At 46.3% G+C, this 11,197-nt stretch overlaps 1 protein-coding gene across 1 annotated transcript in view; it reads left to right on the top strand.

The window, feature by feature from the left end:
* The window catches only part of tnrc18 (trinucleotide repeat containing 18), a 182,469-nt gene that overhangs the window by 148,902 nt on the left and 22,370 nt on the right, over nucleotides 1-11,197 (top strand). Inside the window, 7 exon segments of the mRNA XM_064964656.1 lie at nucleotides 222-350; nucleotides 527-665; nucleotides 7,048-7,165; nucleotides 8,657-8,732; nucleotides 10,449-10,490; nucleotides 10,492-10,526; nucleotides 10,701-10,744. Coding sequence (XP_064820728.1) covers nucleotides 222-350; nucleotides 527-665; nucleotides 7,048-7,165; nucleotides 8,657-8,732; nucleotides 10,449-10,490; nucleotides 10,492-10,526; nucleotides 10,701-10,744 — 583 coding nt within the window.

Below are 11,197 nucleotides of genomic sequence, written 5' to 3'. Positions count from 1 at the left end.
ATGTGGTGTGTGTGTGATGGTGTGTGGGTATGTGGTGTGTGATGGTGTGTGATGGTGTGTGTGTGTGTGATGGTGTGTGTGTATGTGGTGTGTGATGGTGTATGTGTGTTCTAACTTGCTTGTGTGTGTGTGTGTGAGTGTGTTCTAACTTGCTTGTGTGTGTGTATGTGGTGTGTGTGTGTGTGTTCTAACTTGCTTGTTTCTGTGTGTGTGTTAAACAGAAGAAGAGGCTGAAGGACTCTCCCCTGACCCCGCCCTCTCTGTCTAGTCCAATCACAGAGAGCCCGTTAGCCCCTCCCCTCAGCCCTGCACGCAAGAGCCAATCAAAAGCCAAGGCTAAACCCCGAGAGGTCTGTGTACTGCCACGTTCCATCCTGATAAATTATCCTTCTGGTGTTACGTACAACTGCCTCAGATATGACAACTCTCTGTGTGTGTGTGTGTGTGTGTGTGTGTGTGTGTGTGTGTGTGTGTGTGTGTGTGTGTGTGTGTGTGTGTGTGTGTGTGTGTGTGTGTGTGTCAACAGGCTCGTGGAGCGGTCAGTAGGCTGATGAAGAGTATGGAGGCTGATGAAGACTTCGAACCCAGTCAGGACAGCAGCTTCTCCGAAGACGATGGACCTCCTCCGTCACACAGCAGTCTGGCAGAGAGGACCCTGTCGTCTGGTTAGTTGACTGGTTATGTAGATATCAGTCTGGCAGAGAGGACCCTGTCGTCTGGTTATGTAGATATCAGTCTGGCAGAGAGGACCCTGTCGTCTGGTTAGTTGACTGGTTATGTAGACATCAGTCTGGCTGAGAGGACCCTGTCGTCTGGTTAGTTGACTGGTTATGTAGACATCAGTCTGGCTGAGAGGACCCTGTCGTCTGGTTAGTTGACTGGTTATGTAGATATCAGTCTGGCAGAGAGGACCCTGTCGTCTGGTTAGTTGACTGGTTATGTAGATATCAGTCTGGCAGAGAGGACCCTGTCGTCTGGTTAGTTGACTGGTTATGTAGACATCAGTCTGGCAGAGAGGACCCTGTCGTCTGGTTGGTTGACTGGTTATGTAGATATCAGTCTGGCTGAGAGGACCCTGTCGTCTGGTTAGTTGACTGGTTATGTAGACATCAGTCTGGCAGAGAGGACCCTGTCGTCTGGTTAGTTGACTGGTTATGTAGACATCAGTCTGGCTGAGAGGACCCTGTCGTCTGGTTAGTTGACTGGTTATGTAGACATCAGTCTGGCAGAGAGGACCCTGTCGTCTGGTTAGTTGACTGGTTATGTAGACATCAGTCTGGCTGAGAGGACCCTGTCGTCTGGTTAGTTGACTGGTTATGTAGACATCAGTCTGGCAGAGAGGACCCTGTCGTCTGGTTAGTTGACTGGTTATGTAGATATCAGTCTGGCTGAGAGGACCCTGTCGTCTGGTTAGTTGACTGGTTATGTAGATATCAGTCTGGCAGAGAGGACCCTGTCGTCTGGTTAGTTGACTGGTTATGTAGACATCAGTCTGGCAGAGAGGACCCTGTCGTCTGGTTAGTTGACTGGTTATGTAGATATCAGTCTGGCTGAGAGGACCCTGTCGTCTGGTTAGTTGACTGGTTATGTAGATATCAGTCTGGCAGAGAGGACCCTGTCGTCTGGTTAGTTGACTGGTTATGTAGATATCAGTCTGGCAGAGAGGACCCTGTCGTCTGGTTAGTTGACTGGTTATGTAGATATCAGTCTGGCTGAGAGGACCCTGTCGTCTGGTTAGTTGACTGGTTATGTAGACATCAGTCTGGCTGAGAGGACCCTGTCGTCTGGTTGGTTGACTGGTTATGTAGATATCAGTCTGGCAGAGAGGACCCTGTCGTCTGGTTGGTTGACTGGTTATGTAGACAGCAGTCTGGCAGAGAGGACCCTGTCGTCTGGTTAGTTGACTGGTTATGTAGATATCAGTCTGGCTGAGAGGACCCTGTCGTCTGGTTAGTTGACTGGTTATGTAGATATCAGTCTGGCAGAGAGGACCCTGTCGTCTGGTTAGTTGACTGGTTATGTAGATATCAGTCTGGCTGAGAGGACCCTGTCGTCTGGTTAGTTGACTGGTTATGTAGACATCAGTCTGGCTGAGAGGACCCTGTCGTCTGGTTGGTTGACTGGTTATGTAGATATCAGTCTGGCAGAGAGGACCCTGTCGTCTGGTTGGTTGACTGGTTATGTAGACAGCAGTCTGGCAGAGAGGACCCTGTCGTCTGGTTAGTTGACTGGTTATGTAGACAGCAGTCTGGCAGAGAGGACCCTGTCGTCTGGTTAGTTGACTGGTTATGTAGACATCAGTCTGGCAGAGAGGACCCTGTCGTCTGGTTAGTTGACTGGTTATCTAGACATCAGTCTGGCTGAGAGGACCCTGTCGTCTGGTTAGTTGACTGGTTATGTAGATATCAGTCTGGCAGAGAGGACCCTGTCGTCTGGTTAGTTGACTGGTTATGTAGATATCAGTCTGGCGGAGAGGACCCTGTCGTCTGGTTAGTTGACTGGTTATGTAGATATCAGTCTGGCGGAGAGGACCCTGTCGTCTGGTTAGTTGACTGGTTATGTAGATATCAGTCTGGCAGAGAGGACCCTGTCGTCTGGTTAGTTGACTGGTTATGTATATATCAGTCTGGCAGAGAGGACCCTGTCGTCTGGTTAGTTGACTGGTTATGTAGACAGCAGTCTGGCAGAGAGGACCCTGTCGTCTGGTTAGTTGACTGGTTATGTAGACAGCAGTCTGGCAGAGAGGACCCTGTCGTCTGGTTAGTTGACTGGTTATGTAGACAGCAGTCTGGCAGAGAGGACCCTGTCGTCTGGTTAGTTGACTGGTTATGTAGACATCAGTCTGGCAGAGAGGACCCTGTCGTCTGGTTAGTTGACTGGTTATGTAGACAGCAGTCTGGCAGAGAGGACCCTGTCGTCTGGTTAGTTGACTGGTTATGTAGACATCAGTCTGGCTGAGAGGACCCTGTCGTCTGGTTAGTTGACTGGTTATGTAGACATCAGTCTGGCGGAGAGGACCCTGTCGTCTGGTTAGTTGACTGGTTATGTAGATATCAGTCTGGCGGAGAGGACCCTGTCGTCTGGTTAGTTGACTGGTTATGTAGACATCAGTCTGGCAGAGAGGACCCTGTCGTCTGGTTAGTTGACTGGTTATGTAGACATCAGTCTGGCAGAGAGGACCCTGTCGTCTGGTTAGTTGACTGGTTATGTAGACATCAGTCTGGCAGAGAGGACCCTGTCGTCTGGTTAGTTGACTGGTTATGTAGACATCAGTCTGGCTGAGAGGACCCTGTCGTCTGGTTAGTTGACTGGTTATGTAGATATCAGTCTGGCTGAGAGGACCCTGTCGTCTGGTTAGTTGACTGGTTATGTAGATATCAGTCTGGCAGAGAGGACCCTGTCGTCTGGTTAGTTGACTGGTTATGTAGATATCAGTCTGGCAGAGAGGACCCTGTCGTCTGGTTAGTTGACTGGTTATGTAGATATCAGTCTGGCTGAGAGGACCCTGTCGTCTGGTTAGTTGACTGGTTATGTAGTTACGTTGGTGTGTATATATCAGTCTGGCAGAGAGGACCCTGTCGTCTGGTTAGTTGACTGGTTATGTAGACATCAGTCTGGCAGAGAGGACCCTGTCGTCTGGTTAGTTGACTGGTTATGTAGACAGCAGTCTGGCAGAGAGGACCCTGTCGTCTGGTTAGTTGACTGGTTATGTAGATATCAGTCTGGCTGAGAGGACCCTGTCGTCTGGTTAGTTGACTGGTTATGTATATATCAGTCTGGCTGAGAGGACCCTGTCGTCTGGTTAGTTGACTGTCGTCCGATTGATCTGTATACTGATATTGGTGTGTATATTGATATTGATCTGTATACTGATATTGGTGTGTATATTGATATTGGTGTGTATATTGATATTGGTGTGTATACTGATATTGGTGTGTATATTGATATTGGTGTGTATATTGATATTGGTGTATATATTGATATTGGTGTGTATACTGATATTGGTGTGTATATTGATATTGGTGTGTATATTGATATTGGTGTGTATATTGATTTGTTGGTGTGTATACTGATATTGGTGTGTATATTGATATTGGTGTGTATACTGATATTTGTGTGTATATTGATATTGGTGTGTATATTGACATTGGTGTGTATATTGATATTGGTGTGTATATTGATATTGGTGTGTATATTGATATTGGTGTGTATATTGACATTGGTGTGTATATTGACATTGGTGTGTATATTGATATTGGTGTGTATATTGATATTGGTGTGTATATTGATATTGGTGTGTATACTGATATTGGTGTGTATATTGATATTGGTCTGTATTTTGATACTTTAGACCCTTTGACTTTTTTCACATTTTGTTTAGTTTTTGTCCTTTTTCTAAAATGCATTAAATTGCTGTTTTTTAAAATGTATTTTTAAAAAGTTACCTTGTTTCCATAATTATTCAGACCCTTTGCGATGGGACTCAATTGAGCTCAGGTACTTCCTGTTTCTATTGATCATCCTTGAGATGTTTCTGCAACTTGATTGGAGTCCACCTTCCATTGATTGGACATGATTTGGAAAGGCACACCTGTCTATATAAGGTCACACAGCTGACAGTACATGTCAGATCAAAAACCAAGCCATGAGGCTGAAGGAATTGTCCGTAGAGCTACAAGACAGGATAGTTTTGAGGCACAGATCTGGGGAAGGGAACCAAAAACGTTCTGCAGCATTGAAGGTCCCCAAGAACACAGTGACCTCCATCATTCTGAAATGGAAGAAGTTTGGAACCACCAAGACTCTTCCTGGACCTGGCCGCCCGGCCAACTGAGCAATCGGGGAAGAAGGACCTTGGTCAGGGAGGTGACCAAGAACCCAATGGTCACTCTGAAGGAGCTCCAGAGTTCCTCTGTGGAGATGGGAGGACCTTCCAGAAGGACAATCATCTCTGCAGCACTCCACCAATCAGGCCTTTATAGTAGAGTGGCCAGACGGAAGCCACTCCTCAGTAAAAGGCACATGACAGCCCGCTTGGAGTTTGCCGAAAGGATCCTAAAGGACTCTTTGGCCTCAATGCCAAGCATCACGTCTGGAGAAAACCTGGCACCATCCCTACAGTGAAGCATGGTGGTGGCAGCATCCCTTTCGGTGAAGCACGGTGGTGGCAGCATCCCTTTCGGTGAAGCACGGTGGTGGCAGCATCCCTACAGTGAAGCACGGTGGTGGCAGCATCCCTACGGTGAAGCACGGTGGTGGCAGCATCCCTACAGTGAAGCACGGTGGTGGCAGCATCCCTACGGTGAAGCACGGTGGTGGCAGCATCCCTACAGTGAAGCACGGTGGTGGCAGCATCCCTACAGTGAAGCACGGTGGTGGCAGCATCATGCTGTGGGGATGTTTTTCAGCGACAGGGGCTGGGATACTAGTCAGGATCGAGGGAAAGATGAACGGTGCAAAGTACAGAGAAATCCTTGATGAAAACCTGCTCCAGAACCTCAGACTGGGGTGAAGGTTCACCTTCCAACGGGACAACGACCCTAAGCACACAGCCAAGACAGCGCAGGAGTGGCTTCAGGACAAGTGTTTGAATGTCCTTGAGTGGCCCAGCCAGAGCCCGGACTTGAACCCGATCGAAGAAGAGACCTGAAAATAGCTGTGCAGCAACGCTCCCCATCCAACCTGACAGAGCTTGAGAGGATCTGCAGAGAAGAATGGGAGAAACTCCCCAAATACAGGTGTGCCAAGCTTGTCGCGTCATACCCAAGAAGACCTGAGGCTGTAATCTCTGCCAAAGGTGCTTCAACAAAGTACAGAGTAAAGGGTCTGAATACTTATGTCAATGTGATATTATTTATAAAAACTGGTTTTTGCATTATGGGGTATTGTGATGTCATTATGGGGTATTGTGATGTCATCATGGGGTATTGTGTGTAGATTGATGTGGTAAAAAAATATTTAATACATTTTAGAATAAGGCTGTAATGTAATAAATGCACTGTGTTAGTGTATATATTGATGCGTTGATATATTGATTGGTGTATATTGATTGGTGTATATTGATTGGTGTATATTGATTGGTGTATATTGATTGGTGTATATTGATTGGTGTATATTGATGCATTGATATATTGATTGGTGTATATTGATTGGTGTATATTGATTGATATATTGATTGGTGTATATTGAATGATATATTGATTGGTGTATATTTGATATATTGATTGGTGTATATTGATTGGTGTATATTGATTGATATATTGATTGATATATTGATTGGTGTATATTGAATGATATATTGATTGGTGTATATTGATTGATATATTGATTGGTGTATATTGATTGATATATTGATTGATATATTGATTGGTGTATATTGAATGATATATTGATTGGTGTATATTGATTGGTGTATATTGATTGGTGTATATTGATTGGTGTATATTGATTGGTGTATATTGATTGGTGTATATTGATGCATTGATATATTGATTGGTGTATATTGATTGATATATTGATTGATATATTGATTGGTGTATATTGAATGATATATTGATTGGTGTATATTGATTGATATATTGATTGGTGTATATTGATTGGTGTATATTGATTGATATATTGATTGATATATTGATTGGTGTATATTGAATGATATATTGATTGGTGTATATTGATTGATATATTGATTGGTGTGTATTGATTGGTGTATATTGATTGGTGTATATTGATTGGTGTATATTGATTGGTGTATATTGATTGATATATTGATTGGTGTATATTGATTGGTGTATATTGGTGTGTATTGATTGGTGTATATTGATTGGTGTATATTGATTGGTGTATATTGATTGGTGTATATTGATTGGTGTATATTGATTGATATATTGATTGGTGTATATTGGTGTGTATTGATTGGTGTATATTGATTGGTGTATATTGATTGGTGTATATTGATTGGTGTATATTGATTGGTGTATATTGATTGGTGTATATTGATTGATATATTGATTGGTGTGTATTGATTGGTTTATTGCTGTATTGATCCAGCTCCGGTCCAGTGTGTGTTAGATAAAGACTCTCTTCAGGATGGTCTGAGGGTTCTGATCCCCATGGATGATCAGCTGCTGTATGCTGGACACGTCAACACGGTGCACTCCCCGGACATGTGAGTACACTACGCACCACACGGGGGGGGGGGTGTAAGTTACCTAATTTATGTGAGTACACTACACAGGGGGCGTTGGTGGATGTAAGTTACCTAATTTATGTGAGTACACCACACAGGGGGGCGTTGGTGGATGTAAGTTACCTAATTTACGTGAGTACACTACGCACCACACAGGGGGGGTGTGTAAGTTACCTAATTTATGTCCCGATAACCAGCAATACGCGGTTATAACATCTACAGACAAGCCAGAAATGACAATGGTGGAGGTGTTGATGTTTATATTCAGAACCACATTCCTGTAAAGATTAGAGAGGATCTCATGTTAAATACTGTTGAAGTGTGGTGGTGGAGGGGGAGAGAGGGAACAGACCTCATATCTACTGTCTAGAACAACCCCTGACCCCTGACCTCTGTTCTGTAGTTACAGCGTGGTGGTGGAGGGGGAGAGAGGGAACAGACCTCATATCTACTGTCTAGAACAACTCCTGACCCCTGACCTCTGTTCTGTAGTTACAGCGTGGTGGTGGAGGGGGAGAGAGGGAACAGACCTCATATCTACTGTCTAGAACAACCCCTGACCCCTGACCTCTGTTCTGTAGTTACAGCGTGGTGGTGGAGGGGGAGAGAGGGAACAGACCTCATATCTACTGTCTAGAACAACCCCTGACCCCTGACCTCTGTTCTGTAGTTACAGCGTGGTGGTGGAGGGGGAGAGAGGGAACAGACCTCATATCTACTGTCTAGAACAACCCCTGACCCCTGACCTCTGTTCTGTAGTTACAGCGTGGTGGTGGAGGGGAGAGAGGGAACAGACCTCATATCTACTGTCTAGAACAACTCCTGACCCCTGACCTCTGTTCTGTAGTTACAGCGTGGTGGTGGAGGGGGAGAGAGGGAACAGACCTCATATCTACTGTCTAGAACAACCCCTGACCCCTGACCTCTGTTCTGTAGTTACAGCGTGGTGGTGGAGGGGGAGAGAGGGAACAGACCTCATATCTACTGTCTAGAACAACTCCTGACCCCTGACCTCTGTTCTGTAGTTACAGCGTGGTGGTGGAGGGGGAGAGAGGGAACAGACCTCATATCTACTGTCTAGAACAACCCCTGACCCCTGACCTCTGTTCTGTAGTTACAGCGTGGTGGTGGAGGGGGAGAGAGGGAACAGACCTCATATCTACTGTCTAGAACAACTCCTGACCCCTGACCTCTGTTCTGTAGTTACAGCGTGGTGGTGGAGGGGGAGAGAGGGAACAGACCTCATATCTACTGTCTAGAACAACTCCTGACCCCTGACCTCTGTTCTGTAGTTACAGCGTGGTGGTGGAGGGGGAGAGAGGGAACAGACCTCATATCTACTGTCTAGAACAACTCCTGACCCCTGACCTCTGTTCTGTAGTTACAGCGTGGTGGTGGAGGGGGAGAGAGGGAACAGACCTCATATCTACTGTCTAGAACAACCCCTGACCCCTGACCTCTGTTCTGTAGTTACAGCGTGGTGGTGGAGGGGGAGAGAGGGAACAGACCTCATATCTACTGTCTAGAACAACTCCTACAGGAGGCTGTGAGTACATCTCATTACGTCTGTGTTCTTTGTGTTGTTGTTACAGGCCGTGGATGTGATGCCCTTGTGTGTGTGTGTTGTGTTTTTATTACAGTGTGTGGGTGTTATTCTGTGTGTTATTCCTGATTGTGGATGTGATGCCTCGTCAGTGTGTGTGTTATTCTAGATTGTGGATGTGATGCCTCGTCAGTGTGTGTGTTATTCTGTGTGTTATTCCAGATTGTGGATGTGATGCCTCGTCAGTGTGTGTGTTATTCTAGATTGTGGATGTGATGCCTCGTCAGTGTGTGTGTTATTCTGTGTGTTATTCCAGATTGTGGATGTGATGCCTCGTCAGTGTGTTATTCTGTGTGTTATTCCAGATTGTGGATGTGATGCCTCGTCAGTGTGTGTGTTATTCTAGATTGTGGATGTGATGCCTCGCCAGTGTGTTATTCTGTGTGTTATTCCAGATTGTGGATGTGATGCCTCGTCAGTGTGTTATTCTGTGTGTTATTCTGTGTGTTATTCCAGATTGTGGATGTGATGCCTCTGTCAGTGTGTGTGTTATTCCAGATTGTGGATGTGATGCCTCGTCAGTGTGTTATTCTGTGTGTTATTCCAGATTGTGGATGTGATGCCTCCGTCAGTGTGTGTGTTATTCCAGATTGTGGATGTGATGCCTCGTCAGTGTGTTATTCTGTGTGTTATTCCAGATTGTGGATGTGATGCCTCCGTCAGTGTGTGTGTTATTCCAGATTGTGGATGTGATGCCTCGTCAGTGTGTTATTCTGTGTGTTATTCCAGATTGTGGATGTGATGCCTCGTCAGTGTGTTATTCTGTGTGTTATTCCAGATTGTGGATGTGATGCCTCGTCAGTGTGTTATTCTGTGTGTTATTCCAGATTGTGGATGTGATGCCTCGTCAGTGTGTGTGTTATTCCAGATTGTGGATGTGATGCCTCGTCAGTGTGTTATTCTGTGTGTTATTCCAGATTGTGGATGTGATGCCTCCGTCAGTGTGTGTGTTATTCCAGATTGTGGATGTGATGCCTCGTCAGTGTGTTATTCTGTGTGTTATTCCAGATTGTGGATGTGATGCCTCGTCAGTGTGTTATTCTGTGTGTTATTCCAGATTGTGGATGTGATGCCTCGTCAGTGTGTTATTCTGTGTGTTATTCCAGATTGTGGATGTGATGCCTCGTCAGTGTGTGTGTTATTCCAGATTGTGGATGTGATGCCTCCGTCCGTGTGTGTGTTATTCCAGATTGTGGATGTGATGCCTCGTCAGTGTGTTATTCTGTGTGTTATTCCAGATTGTGGATGTGATGCCTCCGTCAGTGTGTGTGTTATTCCAGATTGTGGATGTGATGCCTCGTCAGTGTGTTATTCTGTGTGTTATTCCAGATTGTGGATGTGATGCCTCGTCAGTGTGTTATTCTGTGTGTTATTCCAGATTGTGGATGTGATGCCTCGTCAGTGTGTTATTCTGTGTGTTATTCCAGATTGTGGATGTGATGCCTCGTCAGTGTGTTATTCTGTGTGTTATTCCAGATTGTGGATGTGATGACTCGTCAGTGTGTTATTCTGTGTGTTATTCCAGTCCATTGTGGATGTGATGCCTCAGTCCAGTGTGTGTTATTCCAGATTGTGGATGTGATGCCTCGTCAGTGTGTGTGTTATTCCAGATTGTGGATGTGATGCCTCGTCAGTGTGTTATTCTGTGTGTTATTCCAGATTGTGGATGTGATGCCTCCGTCAGTCTGGTATCTTCCGGTGGTACCACTGTCGTGTTCCAGCATACTGGAGCCAGCAGTACCACTGTCTCTACCCCGACCGTGTCTCTAACCCCACTGTCTGGCACCGTAGTCAACGGTAACGCCCAGTACCACTGTCTCTACCCCGGCACCGTAGTCAACGGTAACGCCCAGTACCACTGTCTCTACCCCGGCACCGTAGTCAACGGTACCACTGTCGCACCGTAGTCAGTAACGCCCAGTACCACTGTCTCTACCCCGGCACCGTAGTCAACGGTAACGCCCAGTACCACTGTCTCTACCCCGGCACCGTAGTCAACGGTAACGCCCAGTACCACTGTCTCTACCCCGGCACCGTAGTCAACGGTAACGCCCAGTACCACTGTCTCTACCCCGGCACCGTAGTCAACGGTAACGCCCAGTACCACTGTCTCTACCCCGGCACCGTAGTCAACGGTAACGCACAGTACCACTGTCTCTACCCCGGCACCGTAGTCAACGGTAACGCACAGTACCACTGTCTCTACCCCGGCACCGTAGTCAACGGTAACGCACAGTACCACTGTCTCTACCCCGGCACCGTAGTCAACGGTAACGCACAGTACCACTGTCTCTACCCCGGCACCGTAGTCAACGGTAACGCACAGTACCACTGTCTCTACCCCGGCACCGTAGTCAACGGTAACGCACAGTACCACTGTCTCTACCCCGGCACCGTAGTCAACGGTA

This window comes from Oncorhynchus masou, unplaced genomic scaffold, assembly GCF_036934945.1.
Source record: "Oncorhynchus masou masou isolate Uvic2021 unplaced genomic scaffold, UVic_Omas_1.1 unplaced_scaffold_181, whole genome shotgun sequence".
Taxonomy (NCBI): domain Eukaryota; kingdom Metazoa; phylum Chordata; class Actinopteri; order Salmoniformes; family Salmonidae; genus Oncorhynchus; species Oncorhynchus masou.
The sequence above is the reverse complement of the archived record's forward strand: the minus strand, read 5'-3'. Positions and strand labels throughout refer to the sequence as shown.